Source organism: Ostrinia furnacalis, unplaced genomic scaffold, assembly GCF_004193835.3.
Source record: "Ostrinia furnacalis isolate ACB-3 unplaced genomic scaffold, ASM419383v2 OfSCF1167, whole genome shotgun sequence".
NCBI lineage: Eukaryota > Metazoa > Arthropoda > Insecta > Lepidoptera > Crambidae > Ostrinia > Ostrinia furnacalis.
Genome location: NW_021131406.1, coordinates 1 through 23088, shown reverse-complemented (window position 1 = coordinate 23088; position 23088 = coordinate 1). Strand labels below are relative to the sequence as shown.

General features: G+C 37.9%; 1 protein-coding gene across 1 annotated transcript; it reads left to right on the top strand.

Annotated features, from left to right (window-relative positions):
• Positions 1 to 9406: 9406 nt before the first annotated feature.
• LOC114351629 (latrophilin Cirl-like) lies at positions 9407 to 22337 on the top strand (the record flags this gene model as incomplete). Its single annotated transcript, XM_028302906.1, has 12 exons — positions 9407 to 9595; positions 13720 to 13826; positions 14450 to 14661; positions 15354 to 15501; positions 16434 to 16559; positions 17395 to 17533; positions 18215 to 18393; positions 19307 to 19417; positions 20130 to 20260; positions 20896 to 21055; positions 21588 to 21755; positions 22215 to 22337. Coding segments are annotated over exons 1-12 (1639 nt in total), but the record flags the coding sequence as incomplete, so codon positions are not given.
• Between the last annotated feature and the right edge of the window lie 751 nt (positions 22338 to 23088).

The following is a 23088-nucleotide window of genomic DNA, read 5'->3' as shown; positions in this document are numbered from 1 at the left end:
ATTGACAGATATGTTAAAATCCACCAATCATGCAGCATTTGGATTTTTCAATCGCGAAAACCCTCATTAACTGATCACGTAATTATTCTTCTTATCGTGTCGACAAAAAACCTACACAGTATCAGCCCGTAATTAAAAGAACGACACAAAATAAATCTTCATTCGTTAATTTCAGCCGAACGACGTCCACTGCTGGACAAATGCCTCCCCCAAGGAGGAAATAAATCTTACTATTTTATAAATATAGTAAAGCATTAATTAAGACTACTCGTAAAGATCTTAACTCACGCAATCAAAAAACCTTTTCTTATCATTCCCACCATAATCTTGTACTGAGAAGCAATTATGGCCCTCGACACTCGCAATCAATGTTGCCGGCTTATAACTGGGCCTAACCCTCTGTCGCAAATTGTATAACCGGTGGGTCTCTTGGGCCGGGGTCCCTGAGACCCCGATTGAGGAAAAAATCTTATTTGACAACCCCTGCAATTCTCACCTCCCCTAAGGTCTCAGTTCTTCACGCTTCCGCTCGGAGGAGCTAAATTGTGTGCAGTTTTTGGGTTAAGTTGGTATGGAGGATACTTTTTGTTTCTTTTAGTTATAAAATCGCACAAATAAAAAAAACTAACTTTAGAAAGAAATAATATATTTCTCCTGAACTAGACATGATAATACTACATGTAAAAGTGCTTTTGAAAATCCTACTTGCGTTTAAAAATAAGTTTTTATTGTCGCATTTTACAATAAAAAGACAAGCTAAGAATAAACGGCTAAACGGCTGTAAAATCAAAGGCTATTTTAGTTTAATTTTATTACAACAACAAATAAGACATTTTACATCGGCCATCACATCAGCAACATTTTTAATATCTCTATCATGTTACAAAAATAAAAAAGTAAAAAAAACATCCGTCTCCACACCACAACAATGCACGAAAAACCAAAAAGAAAAATGGCCGCGATGTATGCAGGAAGCTACTTCATACGATACGTGACCAGGGGCCCATACATTGCTGTTAAAGCGCCCTGAGGGCCCTTTCCTGTACACTCCAGTGCACAAATGCAGATGGATATACGCACTTTTTGATATATTAACGCGGGTAGAATAACATGTGCGGAAAGTGTAGTTGCGACAAAAAACATTCGTCGCCCTCCAGTTATTGTACACTTTTTACCTAGCCTATTTTTTACACATTTTTTTTATTGGTATTTGTACACTTTTGCTTGTCTTTAAATGAAAACTATGGCGGATAGATTATATCCTACTTAAATAAATACATAGTAAGGTGGGTGGACCATGGAAGGCCACTCTAACGAGTAAACGCTTTTTATTCCTTTATTAACTGGATAAATGAAAAAAAACAAATTATCAAATAATAGTTTGTTTTATTGTGTACCATATAAATCACTTTTTTTTAACCTAGCCTTAATCAGTATTCATTAAACTTAAGTTTTGTTAAGCTCTTCCAAATGGCCTTGCAAGCAACACGGCTCCAAACAAGGCCAATATTATACATCAGTCGTTCAACTTAAAAATAGATTTGTAACAATTAATATGTTCGCTTTTACTAAAACTACATAATAAGCTCTTTCATTTAAACAAAACATTAAATGCTCAATATATTTTTATCATTTATAAAAAACTCAAAGAACATTACTTGAACACCATCGTATAACTAAGAATACATTATTGGAAATTATTTAAAAACAGTAGTAATGAGTATTATATTGACATCAAATAACTAGCCAACGCGTATTATAATGAAATTAAAAACTTTTTTTTTTACCTCAAATGGCCTTCTTATGGGTCCGTTCTTTGTAAGGCCAAAATGAGTTAATATGAGTTAAAAAGTTGAATAACCCTTGTAAATAAAAATATTATAAATATAAAACATTGTTTTAACTGTAACGGTACGGCGCGAGCGACTCGCCGCCGCATCTGTGGCCTTAAGTTTGATGGATCTTAGTGTATAGCCGAAGGAATATGTGTTTTCATGTCAATAAGTACGACTTTTTGATAGTTGGCCTTCAAAAGAGCGTGGCCTTCCATGGTCCACCCACCTTAATAAAAGAAACGTGACTCTGTATGAAATATTTGGCCTTAATCAGTTCTAAAACATTTTTAAGTAGCTACTCTAAAAATCAACTCGTTACAAGTTATTTACATAATATCATGAGTGAAATATTCGATAATTACTTTTATTCTGCATTACTACAATAAAGTGATAGAGAAAATATTTTTCTAAATCCAATTTTCCACATGACTGTATCGCACCCTCTAATACATTGCACCGAGCATGTGAACAATTTACTAAATCTCAAGAAATATCACTTGATAATAGTCTAAGTCTTATTCTATACTCAATAAAAGCCAGTATCCCTTGATCACAGCAAGGTTATTGAAACATAAGGGAGATGATGTCTCAATTAGGCACCGATGTCCACTCGTTATTGTGACACGAGTAGTACTCGTTATAAAATACTTCGTGACAATCATGTGATATTTATTTTCACATAGTATTATTTATGTTATCGTCTTTAATTTATCTTCGAATTTTATTGCTTGCACCATTTTTGCAATAAATGAACTATATTGGTATTGTTTAAAAAAAATACTATCACTTTATCTTCCTTTATTTATCAACGCGTGATTACAAAAGTAGTATTTTTNAATGGGTTAATACAAAATTAGGCTGAGTTGCACCACCTTATTTTAACCGTAATAATAACCATAACCGGTGTTTTTGTATGGAGTTTGACAGACTTGACGTTTATTAAAGGTAAAGTAAGATGGTGCACCCCAACCGTGACAATAACTATAACCGGTGTTTTTGTATGGAGTTTGACAGACTTGACGTTTGTGCACCCCATTTGTAAAGTATACGCAAAGAATTTGAATTTAAATTTTTGAATTCCGAAACGTCTCAAGTTGCAGCTAAACCAAAAATCCAGAGAAATCAGGTAGCGCCCGTATCGCGTTCTAAATTTAAAACACGTGGCCATAAATTTCTCAAGTCCGAATCGTTGAGCGCGAGTGACGTTACATCGATTCAAAAATCGAAGGAGAAGGTTTACAGCTTGTTTTACGATAGCCGAATCACTGTGTTGGCCGCAGTGGAGGCGGGAAAAGCAATCTCTCTTCCTAGGACTTTATGCTAGTAAAATCTGTCTGAAAATAGCGCTTATCACAAGATAAGTCGCTTTAACCGCTATATTCAGATTCAGAACTGTCTTTATTTCATAAAAACTTGTTTCTTACAACCTTTTCAATTGTTTCAGGCTTAGGTATCTGTAAAAAATGTTAACTGCGCTGTTTTTTATCTGAAGTCCTATGTAGTAGACGTCCTGTGACTGAAATGATGATGATGTTAAAATAAGTTTTTTATAAGTAGTATCAAGTTGACCTGCTGTATAAAACTATTTTGTGGTCAGTTCTAAGGTCCGGCTTGCGGTCGGCTGATAAAAATAAACCGGGACCCGCTGGGGTTGCACATTTTGCCTAATAGTGAATGGGATGTGGGGTTGCAATGAGGAATTTATAAAAGTACCCACTCTAGATGTAGAGCTGGAGAGAGATTTGTGTCTATAAAACTTTAGGGGATTTCCCGAGCGGAGTAAATACAGTTTTTTTCTTTTATTTTGCTAGCGTTCTCGATTCCATTTACGTAGACATCTTTTTCCGCTATCTTATTACTATTAGTATTTACCTATTTATGATACAATAGGAAATGAGATTATGTATATTATATGAATATAACATTTTTATTATCTGTCCCAATTTTCCTCGTTATTATTAGTTCTACATTACCTATTCAATTAATTTCAGAACAGTTTCAGCTCAGTTTTATTGTTCTACCGTCAAAGTGATAGAGTTTTAACAGCGCCAACTTTGGGGAACTCATAAAAATTGACATTAACAAATCAAAAGCGAGGGTAAGCGTCCTAAAGAGCCATTCACACTGACTTTACTCTTAAAACTTTAAAGATAATATTAATTTTAATATACTTTTGATTGTTTCTTGACGCCCTCGTGGTCTCATGTTAGTGGCTTAAAGGAATAAGTTTTTCCAACTGATCTGTCTCTATACTCTATATTATACAGCTAAATAGTTAGTTGTTACTTATAGGTATAGATATGTTGGAAATTCAAGTTGTCTTCGCAAAGCGCTTAAAAAATGATGTGTGACTTTGAAAAATCTAAATCAATATTGATTATATCATATACCTACTACAGGCCAAACGAAAGACAAAGAGGAATCAAGAAGAATTGTACCTTATTAAGTATTGTTTAGTGATTGGTTTTGTACTCATTTTGTTGCAACTTCAATTGTGAATGCGCCTTTACACAAAGTCGAGTCGGACGCGGGTAGTATGCAAATACACTTAATTAAATCCATGGACCCTATTTCCGTCCAAATTTATTCGTCAACAGTTTTATTTTGCGAGTTTAACTTTCACATTTCCTCGTATTTACTTAGTTTGGGGTTTTTTAAAATTTTCACTTGAGAATTTTTCGGACGCATCGAATCAGACATTTTGTTGAAAGGCTGATTTAACTGTTAAAAGAACATTATAACATCTATGTCTTTATTTGGGAATTTCTTATTGATATTACAGGATTACAGCATTGTACCGTTAGCGTTATGACGTTAGATAGTACACTGGAAATCAAGCTTAAAAGTTGCATCCTGTTTGCAGTGTCCCGCAAACAACCAGTCGGGTCGAATTTGTAGTCTGAATTTCAAACAACTTGTGTTCACATCACAGTCCAGTTTTGCGGGATCCTGCATTACGGGATTACCGTGGGAACAAGTCCTAGTACAATCGTATGAAACTGCAACAGAAATACTCAAAACAAAAGACAAACAGCGCCTTGCAAACAAATCATTAACATTAAATTACTCATCCTAGCCGAAACATTCATTCATCATGCATAATTAATTATTCTAGACATTCTTATAATCACCTGAAAATTACAGCAAAACCGTGCACTGACATTTCGCCGCAATGATCGTATGGTGGGCACCTATTAATCAAAAAGTTTGGGAATATTTAAAGTAGGCACAGATTAACGTAAGCCGCCTGTCCGCGCGATAAATTTAACGTTAAACGGTAAAGTTTAACGAACGACATGTGTGATGGGAACCGGGTATCGTTATGGAAATTGAATACTAAATTAAATTGCATGACACTGGCCAGCAGTGTGCAAGCCTTTAGTTAGAGTAAAAAAAAGTTACATTCGATCCTCGAATTTCAAAAAATGTTGAGGGGTTGGACCGGCCGTGTGAACCGATGCGCCAAAGTCGCTTTTCAAAAAATGTTATGGTTGCGCACGAAAAAAAAAAAGAAATGCGTTCGATTTTTAAATTACTCTTATTTTCAAACTTTAAGGTTGGGTTGCACCTTCTTAATTCAACTTTAATAGACGTCAAAAATCTGTCAAACTCCATACAAAAAGCACCGGTTATTGTTAGTTACGGTTATAATGAAGTGGTGCAACTCGTCCTAAGAATACACGTAAGTACTTAATTACAAAATGATTTTCCCTACAACACAGCCGCTCGAAGCTAATGAAACTTCGTTCAAGTTCTCTGTCATTAAATCAAGTTGTAAAATATTTTATTTGTTTATTCCTGTAAACGCATAGCGTACAGTCACCCAAAACATCAAACTTCATTTGATTTTGAACTATCTATCAATCAAAGACAACATTCTAGAGGAATGGAAATTCGTCATGGTTTGTGTGATTGCAATAATTTTGCTGTTCTATTGTTAACTTTATTAATATGCAACACAAGGTTATAAACAATTTTATTGCGGTTTTCAGTCAAAATTTAGGTTTACTCTTGCCACATGAATAAAGGTACCTACTTATAAAACTTAGAAGACTTAGATGACGTCACTTAAGTCATTAAAATAGGACTAAGTATTTCTTGAATTAAAAAGCAACTATGTACCGTCAAACTCTTATTGTTTATTAGTATGTAGGCTCTATTCAGGGCACTTAAAACTCCCAAATATGTATAACCTGCCCTACCACTACTTCGAGACAACATATTATTATCTACAGCTGGGGCGAAGAAGTGGCTCTAGCTAGGCTGTGTAAATGTAACCTAACCTTTATTCTTTAGATACAAACCGCAGTAAAACCATACTAAAGTCTGCTATTAATCGCTATACTCGATAACGACAGACAAAATTAAATTCACCGGGAAACCAATATTGTTACATCTGCGACTGCTATAAAACAGCAACAACGTAATACTCACCTTGTGACCTTCGATTTAATGTTCATTTTCAAATACGTCGGCCGTTTGGTGTAATGTCGGCCGTTTGGTGTAGTGGTTCAGAACGGACTACTATGCCGAGAGGTCCCGGGTTCGATTCCCGGCCGGGCAGAAATTGAAATGATGAATTTTAATTTCTGTGACGGGTCTGGGTGTGACTATGTATAATATTTATGTATTTAAAAAAAAGTATATAAGTAGTATATCCGTTAAGCTAGCACCCATAACACAAGCATTAAGTTGCTTACTTTGGGGCTAGCTGGCGCTGTGTGAAACTGTCCAAAGATTTATTTATTATTTATATTTATTTATAAATGAAATCGGTGGTCAAATGACAGCTATGACATTAATCCTGTCACGCGAGTTTGAACTTTATTACGTTGGAATAGGGTGTAATTTTTGAGTTTAAGATGTTTTGGGATATATGAGTGGGTAATTATGCCATTTGAAAAAGGGAAGTGTAGTAGGTACTGAGTTATGGGGGCGGTGGGTTTTGGCTATTAAATATTTCGTTTTGGTCCACCACTTGAAACTCTATGAATGGATTGCAATTAACGCATTTTCAAATGTTTTGATCGTTTTTCTTACATATTTTTATTATACCGGGTGTCCCAAAAACAATGGATAACCCTGCCACTATCGATTTTTATAAAATTGCCACCTGTGATAAAGTTTTTCTGAAGAAATTNTATTCTAAATCATAAAGAAAACGTTTGACGTTAAAACGCCAGTCACCCCCCTAATTTAGAGCGTAAGGGGGTAGGGGTCATAAAAATGATTTATAATCCGTGTCCAGTACCCACTTTAGGGGAAACAATTCACAAGACAAGGGGATCAGGTAATTACATAGAAAAAACGAATATGTAAACCTATATGGACAGGGCAGATTTATGATAAAAATATTCCATAAGTAGTTGATAGATTGGAGGGTGATGGAAAATTTCAAGATTCTATTTGTTTTTCAGTTAAATCAAGTACTTAAATCCGTAAATCAAAATGAGTCAAACAAAACTTGGTTTAATATACATGGAAATAAAAAGACCAAAGTTATTAAGGGTTAAGGACTTTAAGAATAATAATTTCCTACTAAAATGTAGTAAATGTGATGAGACTGCCCATGGCCTTCGTCCTGTTATAAGAAAACATTGCTCTCAATTTAATAGTCAGTTAGCCCGTAAGGTTAAGTGGAGAAGAATGCCATATGGCATTAAGTTCGCCTCAAACTTAAACATCTAAGTTTCAAATAAATACATAATAGGAAGTCCAACAAGCACCAGAAGACGATAAAAACAACACAAATTCAATCCAATAGTTCTCAAAACATAACCCTCCTTTTAGCGCAGTCGGGTAAAAAACATCTCTACTCGTTTATGCAAGACAGTTGTTAACAAAATCGAACTACGCCTACAAAAACTCCCATCAAAGATGAAAACACACGGGCGAATACTCGCGGGAATAGCGCTCCTTTCTCGAAAAGGAAACAACATTCATCTCTCCGCAAATAAACCCAATTAAACGGACGGGGGTAGTGTTGCCAGTAACACGACGAGTTGGGACAAAATCGGGACAGGTACAGTCACGGAATGAAAAGGTTCGTCAGTTTTCAAATTGATTCCTTCAACGAATCGCGAGCACATATTACCTTTTGAAACTATGTTACAGAATAATCTCGAGTTAGAGAAAATGATCTTTAACTGTTCGTGAGTAATGTTCAAAATTATTGAGTTCAAAGTTGTTTGACGATTTAACTTGTCAAGAAGATTATTATGATTGATAAACTAAAACCTTCTTGTTGGTTCAACCTGCCATTATCTATTAAATAAATAAAACTACATTTTGTAACATTCCACTGATGGGATAGAAATATAAACAAGCTAAACCTTATTTTTAGTTAGCAAACGTCATATTTATTTAAATGTTAGCAGCACTGTTTCTTGCACGGTTATGTTGGCAGGTTTGACTCTTACAGTACCGAGTGCAAGCGAAAACCGACACGGTGACGAACCTTTTCATTCCGCGACTGTACATGGGACAAAGTCAGAACAGGAACATGGGACGGCAGTAATGATATACATATTTTGCAGGACAATATGTCAAGGACATGGGACAACAGTAATGATATTATGCGTTGCAACTGTAAGTATAATGATGACTATGTCATATACGATGACGCGAGATGACAGTTCTGTGAGTGTTGAAGCTGATTCGTTGATCGAATCCTTTAACTCTATTTAAGTTCTGCTCTATATTTGTAAAAACTGAAAACACGACTCAAACCTACAAAGTTTTCTTGCATAACACTGAATATGATTTTATTTCTTAGAAAATTTTCATAGATGTCTACCAAAAAAAAAGTCTTATTTGGCTCGATGTTATACATAGTGTGACTACATAAACTACACACTCTTATTTCAGCCTGAGAAGTAACTTGGGACAGTTAATGACTGGGAAACCGGGACACTCATCTTGCACACTTGCACATCACTAACCGAGAACCATTTGCGCCTTTCGGGACAAAAAGAAAAACTGTCGACTCAACGTTTCATAATCATTTTCTGAACGATCCGAAAACAAGAGGTTTCAGAACGATTTTGCGAACGAAATGAAGGATATGGACGGTAGGCGAAAATATTTCAGGGGTTATGCTTGGTTTTATTATCAAGGGAAGCTTACTACGATTAATATCGTGGCTATAATCAGACTGATATAATGAAATAAAAGAATTGATAGAGTCAAACAATGATTTGAGTGTTAGGTAAATCTAATACATATAAAAAACTAATTTAAAGCATTTAAGACTAATTATTTATTTCTTCGGTCAAACAAAACGTAGTGGAAATATTATTGGTTGTTTCAATCAGAAGTAATCCAAAAATCTCTTTGTGATTTGCAAAAATAAAACGGAGATATTTTTCTGTTTTGTTTAAGATTAAATAATTTACATCGCCATTTATTACATTGTGATTATTTCTAAAATTATTTATTCGTCTGGCCACAGAACGTCACAGTGTCCCAACTCAAAAAACGCAAATTCTCATCCTTAATTTTTTTTCTCTATTCTATCATAGCGTATCATCAAAAAATCTCAAATTCTCATCACTATTTTTCTTTATTCCAGAACCAAGATACGAAACGGCGTACGCTTGCGAAGGGAAGACCCTCAAGATCGGCTGCAGCGAGGGTTCCGTCATCCACCTCATCAGGGCGAACTATGGAAGGTTCTCGATCACGATCTGCAACGACCATGGGAACATCGACTGGAGTGTCAACTGCATGTCCACCAGGAGTTTGCGGGTTTTACATAGCAGGTTAGTTTGCTATTTGTTTTTGTAACATTTTTACACTTAAAAAATACTGTCTTTCGAAACAGTGAGCCAAAGGGCTTCATTCATGTAGGACCTTTTTTAACAAACGCCTAATCATCAGAAACGAGTATCTAAATCTAGACATGCGGTAGCGTGTCAAGCCAAGTTCAAGTAACAGAACTGGCGAGCAGCAACGTGTGTAATATTACACGAACCATTTGGAGCCACTTTTGACTATCTTGCTATAACTATAACAAACCTCAAAAATCTGTCCAAATAGATATAAAAAACACCGGTTAAGGTTATAGTAACCGTTAAACATGTTCCACAACTAAAAGGTCTTTATACACTGTCAATGGCAAATACCCAGCAATAGATCCCAACGTTACCGTTCCATACACAATACATGCAGCGTTTCATCACGTATCACTATACTAATCATGTGGCGCCATCTGAGCTCAGTCCAAACAATTCACTGCGGATTAGACAAAAACAGGTCACGGTGCAACCTGGCCATAATCCGCCGTTATTCATATTGTCCAAATAAAGCATTTACCGTCACATTTGCGGTTTCCATTATATCGAGAGCTTTGCTAATTTTAGTTGCGTTATGCCATTTTGCGTACCTATATACCGTTATTTTGTTAGTTCTGATGAGCTATAATCAATTGGTGTTATTAAATTCATATTATCGATAATCCGGCATTTATCGAATTCAGCACAATAGCTAAGTACCTACTTACCTAATTTTACATAGTACGATTTCATTTTAAATTAAAATGTATTTTACGAATTTAGTCTACTTTTTAAATCTTTAAAATTTTGAGTTGACACACTGTTACTTAACGCTAATTTGACTTCAAAAATATTTATTTTTAGTACAAAATTTAATCGTTTTGCTGACCTTTTCACGATGCCCATTAACTGTCGATAAAGCAAACCATTTAAAAATAATAACCTAACTAATTAAACCATATCGGGAGATCAATCAGAGCATAATATAAGACATTATTATTTATTATTAAAGACATGAAGCGGTATCGTGTCACCAATTAGAGGCAAGTATCATATTACATAATTATACTCAGCTAATTAATTATTATACAAATGATGAGACGGAAAAATAAATGTAAACGATCGGAGAAATGTTATGGTATTGATTAACGTAAGTCCAGTTCAGGGATCCGCGTTACAGATGCATAAACCATTTGCTATGATGGTGTAGCGAAAACCCCCATTGCTTATAAAAACTGAAAAATTCCCATATTATAGATACTATAACTAAAACCACAGAATACATGCTGAAATTGCCGTAGCTGAAAGAAAAAGCCGAAGATCACGGATTGTTGGGTTTCTTGGGAAGCTTATTTCCAGCAGTGGGACTGCCACCATTGGCTTAAAGTAATGGGGATGGTGATGATGACTGTTTTGTCTCCATCGTAGTGTCATTAACATTAATTTGACAGATTGTGATAAAGCGTTGATTAGCAAATACTATACTGCCAAGCTTTAGTAAAGTACTAGTTTCAACTTCTACAAAACCAGAGCGTTTGTAGGTTCGACACTCAGTCTGATATCTAGTAACTTAAACCTGAAAACGGTGTGCTTAACATGACTTTACGTTAGGTGTGTGCGTCAAAAAATCTATAAAGATTTTAGTTCTTGAAAGTAGCCGCTAGGGGCGCAGTACAATCTGCCATACATTTAATGTCAGTTTTTGACGCAGTTGCGAGCGCACCTAACGTAAACTCATAGTAAGCACACTAGATTACATCTAATTAGATACTTAACTAAATACACCTTTGAATAATAATTTTAGTGTACGGAACTCTGAATCAATAACCGTTAAGGACTTAACGCTTTCGGAAATATCATCTGGAACATGTTTTGTTAATTAATTATTTAATTACTTGTCTTTATGGTATCCTACTACTGTATAATTTAAAAACAGATTAGGAATAAGTCGAAAAAGATAACAGAAGTCGTAATAATTGTCGCGGAAATCATAATATTTAATACTTTAATAATAATGAGTTTTGGAAGTTATCAAATAAACAAGGCAGTGGACGTCCTAAGATAATTAAATAAATACATACAAGGATGTTTTAAACAATAAATTATTTATACTCTTGACTTTCACGCTCGAGAGATTTGGGTTCGATTCCCAAGAGAGTGACAGTATAAGAAATAACGGACACTGTTTAAAATACGGTAGATATTATCGTAATTAACTTGATTGATTGAAATATTGAATACCTACTCAATGTGAATATTAACTTGAAAATAAATTTAAACGTAGCCGCGTAGTTAAGCTAAGTTGCAATTTATTTTTGAGTTTCGTTTCAAAACGCAGGTTGAGTCTTATATGAATTTAATATTCAGAATCCGTGTCTATGTACAGATGTTATGTACGGATAAATACAGTATATGTATTAGACATCAGAATCATCATCATCATCATCTCAGCCATAGGACGTCCACTGCTGAACATAGGCCTCCCCCAATGCTTTCCATGTTGCCCGGTTGGTAGGGGCCTGCGTCCAGCGCCTTCCTGCTACCTTTACGATGTCGTCGGTCCACCTTGTGTGACACACAATATTGTTACAAAATCACCCTAGCTAGTTTTTAGCTTACCATCTTACTTTTCTTTTGTGACCTGACTGAAGTAATACAGCAGCTTTTTAGAAGTTGATTTAGATCCTATCCTCGGAACTGCCTTCACCCATTTCACACCCCATCAACGCGTTCATGCTAAAATAATCCTAAATCCCATGGTAATGTAACTCGGTCGTCGAAAATTGCCGAAAATTAAATATTCGCTACACCGAAGGTTATCATGTTAGCCGTAGGGTTGCAACGTCCGAAAACACAAAGTAAAATAAAAATCATTTATTGTCAGACATTAATATTATAATTCAGTCCATATTTTGGTTAGTAACAATTTGATATTAGAGACTATGTTAATAAGCCTAATATTCCTTTTTTAACAGCTAATCATAGCTTTTTAAAAGCCCTAATATTATTATGTGCTCACAGCCGAAAAATATTTCCTAAAATAATCGCTCATGGCTTTACTTGTGCACTCGACTTTCGGCTGGCGCGGCAGCCACATTAAAAGCCTAACAAAATTCCGGACGAGAAAATATTTGGCCGGACACGTCCGAAAAATCCAACTTTAGCCGGACACCTGGCAACCGTAGCCGCGAGATTGCCAATAAACTGGCTAACTCATGCAAATGGCGTCGGATTGATAGCCATTACGCGTGACGTCATCACTAACCGTTTTTAATCGTAACACTGGAATGAAGCTGTTGACGGATGAACGGGAGTACACAAGCTCTGCGTTTATATGTAAATTTACTGGATGCATGGTAGTTTTTCATTTAGACACAAGGGGAGGGAGGGCGTACTCAGTACGTTAGTAGGTAGGCCTAGACCTACTATCGTACCTCCTATTGGATATAATATCCTCAATACCTGACGATGTCTAAGAGTCCTCCGCCTGGACATGAGCTCCCCTGGCCTACATCATCATCATCATCATCATCATCATCATCTCAGCCATAGGTCGTCCACTGTTGAACATAGGCCTCCCCCAATGCTTTCCATGTTACCCGGTTGGTAGCGGCTTGCGTCCAGCGCTTTCCTGCTACCTTTATGATGTCGTTGGTCCACCTTGTGGGTGGGCTACATGGAAATCTTTTAATAGACTTCGGACGCAGATCGGCCGTAGTAAGGACAATCTGTTCAGGTGGGGATTCTTGGATGGCTCAAACTTGGAGTACAAATGTGGTTTTGTTCCCCAGTCGACGAAGCACATGATGTCGTGACCTGCGTGCCCAAACAACTGCACGCAGGAAGATTTAATGAAGGCTACTGACAACGCCACTCTTGTGGCGGAGTTTTGGGCTGACGCTGTGTAGGTTTGTTGTCGACACGACAAGAAGAAGACCTAACGATTTGTGGATAGAGTCGTAAACACTTACAACGAATTTGCTGTAGATACGTGGAAAACCGCTCGTGGTTGTTTGTTATAGGTTTCCAGCCAAGAAAGTGAAAAAATTTCTAGATCCAAAGCTTATAACAATTTAATAACTTAATTTTCGTTTGTTTTCTTTTGTCCACAGATGTAGCATGCACCAGAACTGCAGTATATTGGCCAGTACGAACGTCTTCGGGGATCCATGTCCAAACACATTGAAATATTTAGAAGCGCACTACCAATGTGTACCAGGTAAGATGCCTTATTATTGTTCAGCTCAGTCAACCTCATGAGTCATGATGTAGCAAGTATTTGAGGAAATCCTCAACAGTTACAAGGCTTGTCCATCCACTCTCGTTGCGATCTTCAAAACCATTGCAATGTTTTTGGAACCATCTTGGGCCTAATTTACGATTTTCTGGCGAATACTCTAAAAAATAGTGCCCAAAAGAAGTATAGTGGGTTAAAAAGTGGGTTAAATGTGTCCAGCTCTATATATGTTTCTCGCTTCCTCATTCTAAAATGAAGGAGATACCAACACTGCAGAACCAGCTTCCAGATGTCATTCTCATCACAATACAAATATGTGACCGAATATGGCACTAACGAAGTTACCTTTCTAGGGAAGAGCCTGGATGCGGGCAGCACAGGACCGTGCATTGTGGAAAACCTTGGAGGAGGCCTTTGTCCAGCTGTGGACGTCATTTGGCTGAAACGAACGAACGAACGAACGAAGTTACCTTTACAAATCGAGACTCAACAACAAAAAGACTGATGTTTGACCAATTTTACCACTCACCAACTTTTACAATTCTAATATCAAGACAAATTTTAAACAAATCCTCACCACTAACTCGCTATCTTCGCCATTTCAGCCTCAACAACAAGCACAACCAACCGCCCATCACCACCCTGGCTGATCACCTCCCAGCCGACAGTCTGGCGGTCTACCGCTGCTCCAGTGCCGAAGAACCCGGTCCAGGTCCAGCAGGGGGAAAGGAAGAAGCCCACTGTCATAACACCGCCGACTTTTAGGCCGCATATCACTCTGCCGCCAGAGGTGAAGCTGGGAGATCTTGGGACTAAGGTAGGTTTAAGGAATAGCTCGTGGAGAAAGAGCTTGTCTTGTCTCTCTCTTACATTTATTCTACTTCTGAAAATTTCATAGTATGCAAAAATATCAAAGACCTTTTCCCACTGCTTCTACTAAGCAGTGCTACTGCAGAACTAGGGAAACATTTTTCTTAGTGCTACGATGTTGTTTGCAAGAAGATAGTAGATTAGAGGGACTATTTATTCCCACTTCTTATACTTGTAAGAACCAAGAAGATCAGAAATGTCTGGCTTTATAAAAACAGGAGAAAATCATGCTTTAGGGCGTTTAGGAGAAGCTTACATCCATTAGTGAACAGAACTGTCATAAGCTGAAAATATGCTGATAATAGTATTCACTTGAAGGTGGAAATCCTCAGCAAAACCGTTTTACCAGTCTTCAGAACTAGTCGTCGTTTTAGCCGAATGGCATCCACTGCTGGACATAGGCCTACCCCAAGGATTTCCACAAAGACCGGTCCTGCGCCGCCCACATCCAGGCACCTCCCGCGACCTTCACCAGATCGTCGGTCCACCTAGTAGGAGGCTTGCCTACACTACGTTTCCCGACTGGTGGTCGCCATTCGAGAACTTTTCTGCTCCAGCGGCCATCAGGTCTGCGAGCTTCAGAACTAGTACTTAGTTTTTATGCCATTAACATAAGAGTAACAACATCCTTGCTTCCAGAAGTCGACTACCCGCCAACCGGACTCCTCGTCAGAAAGGGATCCACCCCAAGCCCCTCGGGAGACGGTGCCGGACGTGAAGGAGGAACCAAAGGCAGCGGAGACTGACAACCCTAGAAACGACAAGCCCAACAAAGAAGATGAGAATGGTAAGTCAAGCTATCTCGTATATTATTGGCAAGGATAGGCCCCCTTAATTGATATTTATTGTCCGTGGTCCGTGGTACATAATCTTTTCGGTAGGTTTTAAACCTTTGTTTGTCACCTGCCATCTGCTTCGCAATTTATTTATTTTATTTATTTATTTATTTTATTTATTTATTGCACATAATGAATACACTGTATATTGTTAGGTACTAGGTACTAACATACAAATGCACACCCGGTTGGGCACAGCAATACAAAATAACAGTTATTAAATATTATTAACAATAATTAAATTTATAAATCTTATAAATGTACCTACTTATAACTTTTATAATATACAGGAAGTCGAACCTTAAATTCGAACTCCTCCTATTTTCTTCTGATTAATTTCGTTGCGGGTCCAATGACAGTTTAACTTTCCTCCGGGACAAACTTGACCTTCATTGGTTGGGTTTTTATGGCGGTCAAGCTGTAAATCCTGGCTACACAGGAGTTGCAGTGGTGGGAACGAGAGGTGGGAAAAGTCCCGTAAAAGCTATCTCGTTTATTAAAATATGAACTCCACTCCAACGTCCTACAATTCATCTAATCTGGATACTGGAAATCAAAGAATCAAGGGCTTGAAACTGTGATGGAAATGACTTGGAGCACATTATAACATCCAATAGTATTTTAACTGTCAAAATCTTTATGAATTACGCAGTCCGGTCAACTTAGCAGATTTTTGACCTAGTAAATCAGCTTATGAAACCTCACTAAGCTTGAGCAATGACTACTGACCCTGACAGCAATCCATTAGATAGATCGCAGATATTTGAACATTCAAACTCTTGAGCTAGCAGTACAGAATCCACAGCACTGAAAATTTTCTAATTCTGGTGTGTAACAGAAGTTTCATAGTAAGTGTTTACTAATCACATTGTTTATCTCACAGTGGTGACAGAAGAGACAATGCAGTGGCCAGTCAAGGACGAAGACTCGGACTCGTCCCCGCCAGTACAAGAACCGCCGAAGGAAAGCAGACCTGAAGACACTGATGATGACTTCGACAAGGCTTTCTGTAAGTGATCAGTTGTTTGATATTTTATTTAAAAATCATAAAACACCTAGATCCAAGGAAACTAATTGTATTGTAGCAAAGGTTCCAAACAAAGCTTGTATAGACGACGGAAAGACAAATTATGTAGTTATAATATACTTAATTTTACAACAAAAATGTTCAATCTAATGTCTAAGTAGTGGTTAAAATTCATTGAAAAACACTAGCGACCGCACCACAAAAAGATGCTCGTAATTGTCATTAACTTTTAAATTATTAAAATTTTAAACTTGCCTACTGCTTATTGTGTGTCAGTGTGTTTTGCAAATAAACCTTTTATCTATCTATCTACCCTTTGCGGAACTAATCCAATATAATATTGCTTCTGACAGAATTCTTTTGTAGAATCTTACAGCTTGCAAACCCAAGCATTACAGATCAAGTTTATCTTCGAAAGAGGATAGTTTTTAGCTTTTAGCTGTGAGGCTCTGTAATTGGCTAGAGTTATATAATGTACTACCTACTCTGTAACATGTTAAATTGTCGACCAAGCTGTTGAGTTTTCAAATAAAAAAAATAAAATAAAAAATTAGAAAGACAGATAGATTCCAAGCTATGATGAATGATGGCCGGAACAGCGTATTACACTTGAAAATTTCGACTGGTTCCTCCAGTGCTTAGTAGCTCAGTTAGAAGAGCAGTCGCCCGGCAAACCAAAGGTCGTGGGTTCAATTCCCGCCTTTCGATTTTTTCAAGTTATGTATAAGATGAATGATGATGATGTAATGAACATTCTACCTAATCTTTAGAATTCTCAACTTTTTTGCTAATCCTTCAGTACTTATATTCTTTTCAGCCACCAACCCAACACCTTTAGGGAGGCGGGCGTATTGTCCCCAAGTCACAGCCAGGGGTCTGGAATGGAACTGGACCCTGGCTGGTTCATACGCGCTCCAGCCCTGCCCCGGCGGTGCTACGGGCCTTGCCCGGTGGAAGTGAGTATTGCCTTATAAATAAGTTATCTTTGAATATACTTTTCTCTTTGTCTTATGCTTACTAAAGTAATTTTGAACCTTTAAAATCGAATGTGCTAGTAAATATCGATTCAGTTCATCTTTAAAGTTCGTCAACTTAAACTTTGTTCTTCTTTTTTAGAAGCATTTATTTATAATTGTAGTTTTTCATCATCATCATCATCAACAGCCCTTTACAGTCCACTGCTGGACTATGAGCCTCCTCCACTATGGTGGAGGGATTTGCCATAATCTCATAATTGCCATAATTGTAGTTTTTAATTGCAGTTATTTGAACCTACTATTGTATCCCTTGATTTTCACCTGTTCTGTATGACCACAGATAATATAATACTAGTGTATGACTTAATAAATGAAATAGAATAAAATAAAAATGTGTAAAAGTACAGTGTAAAAGCTTTCTCACTATAGTATTAATTATAATAATGTTTCGAAAAATCAATCACGCGTGTGTGCCTATATAATACTTAATATTGATATGAGAGTACATGCACAGAAATTGACAATCCAATCTGGAAATTATTAGGGGAAGCTTAGTACATTCAGCAACAGTACCTACGTCCTCTGACTGAAATTATGATGATGATGCACAAAAATAAAATAAAATAAAAAAATAAACTAAATTCCACAATTAAATTCCAGGTGCACCCTAACTCCCCACCACTTCACGGAGGAAGACAAGCGGACGCCAAGGAGACGAGGTCCAGGTCTGCAGTCTGGGGAGAACTACCACGACCTGGGATTAGACCAGCCGATGGGACAGGCCTTGGATAGGCAGCTCCAGCTGATCAGGAGACTGGGGTCGGAAGCTTTGTTGAAAGGTAGGTGGAGAACAGAATAGACGGCAAAACTGTATGTACCCGAGAATTAGTAGTAACATTTAACCTAAACCAGAGTAAATACAAATGAGTAGGTCATATTCCATTCCTTCTTCCTTCCAGGTTCAAAACGCGCTCGGTGCGTTTCTATGAAGATGACCTACTCATTTGTATTTACTTTGCCTAAACCATTATAATTATCACTAATCCAAAAGAGGAGCGTGGGCAGGCCTCCTACTAGGTAGACCGATGATCTGGTGATGGTCATGGGAAGAATCTGGATGCGGGCAGCGCAGGTCCAGTCGTTATGGAAAGCCTTGGGGGACGCCTTTGTCCAGCAGTGAGCGTCATTTGGCTGAAACGAACGAAATCAAACGAGAAGCGTGCTATGCTCAGAGTTTGCCTACGTAATCTAATCAGTAGGTCGGTAGGTGAATAAAAGTAATAGATATAGTCCACAGAATTGCCAAACTTATGTGGCAGTGGCCTTTGGGACAGAAAAGGCGACCATGAACTGGAAGACATAACATGTCAGTCGAGAAATCGGTGATTTAGTAAAGGTCGCAGGAAGTACCTAAGGGGCAAGACCGTTCGTTAAGGATATCTTTGGGGTAGCCTTTGTCCAGCAGTGGATGGGTTTTGGAAACGAACGTAAAAAAGTTATCTTAGCGTTAAGATCGAAGCGAACTTTCGCTTAGGCCGGCCTCTCAGTAGAAAAATTGGTGATTTAGTGAAGGTCGCAGGAAGTACCTAAGGGGCTAGACCGTTCGTTGTGGATATCTTTGGGGTAGCCTTTCTCCAGCAGTGTATGGGCTTTCGTTGAAACGAACGCAAAAAAGTTATCTTAGCGTTAAGATCGGAGCTAACTTTCGTTTGTGTCGCAAAGTGGCATTCAAACACTGGTGTCTGATTCCAGGCCGCGATGGCGATATCCCAGAGCACCTCATAGACTACCGAGGGGGCGCCAGCCTGCCCGACGCCCAGGCCTCCAGCCAGCACCCTTCCACTGTGTCTGACTTCGCTTATCGTGAGTGTCAAACAGCAAATAGATGTGTAAAGCCTGGTCCGTGAGCACGTAGAATCCCGTCCAATGACCCCAAGCTGCCCATCCTTGTCACTCGCGCGTAATTATGTCGCTGTCGCGCTCGCACACTCACTGCGGGCGCGCGTCGCACAGTCGCGACAGCAATATAATTACGCGCGAGCGATAAGGATGGGTAGCTTCGGGGCATTGGACGGGATTCTACGTGCTCACGGACCAGGCTTTAGTTATAAATGTATAAGAACAAAAATAATATGTTGCACTGACATAGTCTAAGAGTCCGCACATTAATCCGCACGCTTCCAATGAGGGCTATCGTTTTAGCGCTTACCAGTTTGCGCCACTGTAGAGTAAGGTCCTGTCACTTGCTAGTAGCGAAGACAGTGACACCAACTGGTGAGCGCTAAAGTGGTAGGAGGACTATCGCATTTGCACTCATCAAGATGGCGCCACTGTAGAGTAAGGTCCTGTCAATCGCCAGGGGTGCCAACTGTTATGTATAAAAACGATAGCCCTCATTATGAGGATTCGGCCGATACTGAATCAGTGTGATACATTTACTGATTAACACCCCTAAAAAATTATCGAATGATGAAGTCTGCAGTCTACTGTGTTTCTTTGGGAAATAATGATGTTGACTATTCATAGAAAAACCCCTTTCTTAGTATTCTTTATAAATACATGTTTTCTCTTACAGCCGACGCCATACCAGAGTGGTTTGGATCAACTCCAGACCTCAGCGAGTGTCGCTCAGTCTGGCTCAACAGTTTGGAGGCGAGGGTCAGGGAGGGAGAATCACTGCTCAGCATCAGCAATGATTTGGCTCAGGTACGTGGTATATTTTTGACTGCTTTAAGTTATCTGAACTACTTACGCCCAGTTTTTTGATTCATAGTTAAAATAACTAATTGTTAAATTTTGCTACTAATGGTTAAATATTACCAAAATGTAAACTGATAGTTAAAAAATGTACTAAAAGTCAAGTTAACCATTGTTCGAAAAACATTTTTCTCTGATATTTAACCACTTGTCATTTGACATCTGTCAAGTTTAACTATTGGTTATTTTAACTACGAATCAAAAAACTGGGCCTTAGTTATATCTTTTATGCGCCAAGGAGTGGAATGCCTTGCCAGCTTGTCTTCCCAAAATTACATATCCCTAAACTTTCCAAGCCACGAGTGATCAGGCAAGCTTGCTCGGATATTAATCGCATATGCGCCCCTCCAATGACATAGTTTTCTAGAGCAAACCCATGTTATATTTTTTGTCAACTTTAAATTATTTTTTCCGACTCTACAGTCAAATGTGGCAGGTGCTTCTTATTAATTTTACAAACATTGATAAGATGTAAATCCGTATCTACCCTGTCAGCTCTACTGCATATTAAAATCGTGGAAAAATACGACAAATGCTAGTGACCCCAAATAAGTTCGTAAAATAACAAAACCGTTTCTTCCCAGGTGACCTCCTCGAAGACACTATACGGCGGCGACATGATGACCACCACCACCATAATGAAGAAGCTGGCCCAGCGCATGTCCCACAACGTCCAGACCTTCCCGGACCCACGGCAGAGAGAAGCCATCGTCACAGATATGCTGCTTGGGGTTATTAAGACTGGTGAGTTAATGTTGCACTATATTGCCCACAATATTGCTTGCAATATTGTCCGCAATATTGCTTACAATGTTGTTCGCGATTTAGCCCGCTAACTATATTGTCCGCGAAATTGCCCGCTATATTGTCCGCAATATTGCTCACCATATTGTCCGCGATATTGCCCATTATATTCCCGGGATTTTTTTAAACATTTCACGGAATTCAACGAATATTTTATGAAATAATCTCGTGAATTGGAACGTTCTCGGGTTTTAATTTACTAATTATAGGTAACGTACTTCATATTGCTGACCAAATACCTAACTGGTTAATTTTGGAAGATGAAATTGTACTCCGTGTTCATTTCTAGACAATTTCCTCTACCTTTCTTTTGTGATTGAATTCCACTAATGCGGATTGGTAGTGTAAGTGTGTAATAACCTGAACCACTGTCCCGTGCCTTTCAGTGGGATATATTACTTACCCACATAGGGATGACTGATCTGCATACGGTTTGCCTAATCATAAATTATATGTTCCTTTCTTCTTCCAGGATCAAATCTTTTAGAAGAAAGCCAGCGTGCCTCCTGGGCAGACCTCAGTGCGGATGCTCAGAACCGAGCGGCCAGCGCACTCCTCACTCAACTGGAAGAAAACGCCTTCTTACTGGCAGACGCTGTGACCAAAGAGAAAACCATCTTGCAAGTCGTGAAGAATATCTGTAAGTATACTTTGGTGTTATTGAATTAAAAATTGGGGGATATTTAAGACTGTGGTAGTAAATGGAAGTTACTACATCGTTGAAACAACAATTTTACGTTAGAGGCACTTATTAAAATATTATTATAGTTTCGTATGGTTTGCACATGTTCTTTTCCATATTCCTTGTAGTCGACCAACCATTTTAAAATAGGTTATTGACTGTAAGCAACGTCGATAATGTTGCCATTTATTAATATGGTCAACATTGTTATATAAATATCGGCCACTAAATGGTTTCGAATCCGAGTGACGCCATATTGACGCAAATTGCCAAACAAAATATTGACACTATATTGACTAAACAATATTGCCACAAAGTATCCTACCTAGCATAGCAAATCGCTTTTATACGTGGAATGTAATATTCTTAGGATTACTAACTTTAAGCTCTATTCTTAATAATGTTTTTTCTTTGCAGGTCTGTCAGTGAGGGTGTTGGAAGTCAAGAATGTTGAAGACGAAACCTTTCCATCTCTTATCACGCAGGACCAGTGGAAAGCTTCTGAGGACACCATCACCATACCCAAAGCTGCTTTACTTGGTTAGTAAATAAAGTTATATCGATTTGATGAGAATGTAATGCCCGTTTGTGTAAAATCAACGATAAGTTTCAATATACCTACCTATTTTGTACCTATAAATGCTGTACAAATGAAATAAAAAAGTGTTGACTCTTATTATTAGAATAACGATAGTAATTATCACGATCACATTATTTTCTTGATGTTGTGTTGCTGAATAAAATATGTTAACACTTTCCGCGACAGTAACCCAGACACAATATAAGTTTAATTTATTGTTGACTTCTATAGCATCTCACTGTCGCGGAAAGTGTTAAACTGAAAATCTACACTAATATTTTAAAGAGGCATAGTTTGTTTGTATCTACTTATGACAGATCATAGAGAAACTCAGCATCTCGCGTAATCTGACTCCTCAACTACTAAGCAAAAAGTATCCAATAACCAAACCAGATTAACTTAACGGGATCTATTCCCACCTCTAATTCCCACCTCTGCAACTCCTGTGTAGCCAGGATCTACAGCTTGACCGCCAATAAAAACCCAACCAGTGAAGGTCAAGTTTGTCCCGGGGGAAAGTTAAAACTGTCATTGGACCCGCAACGAATTAATCAGAAGAATAGGCTAGTTGCCTAAAAAAATTTTTTTAGTCCGTAATGTTTAATATCAAAAAATATTGGACACGTATATTTTTATTTGTCAATCTAACAAATAATTACATAGTTATGGTGCGTTGAAGTTGCGCACGACGTCACAACGTGCGGCATTTTT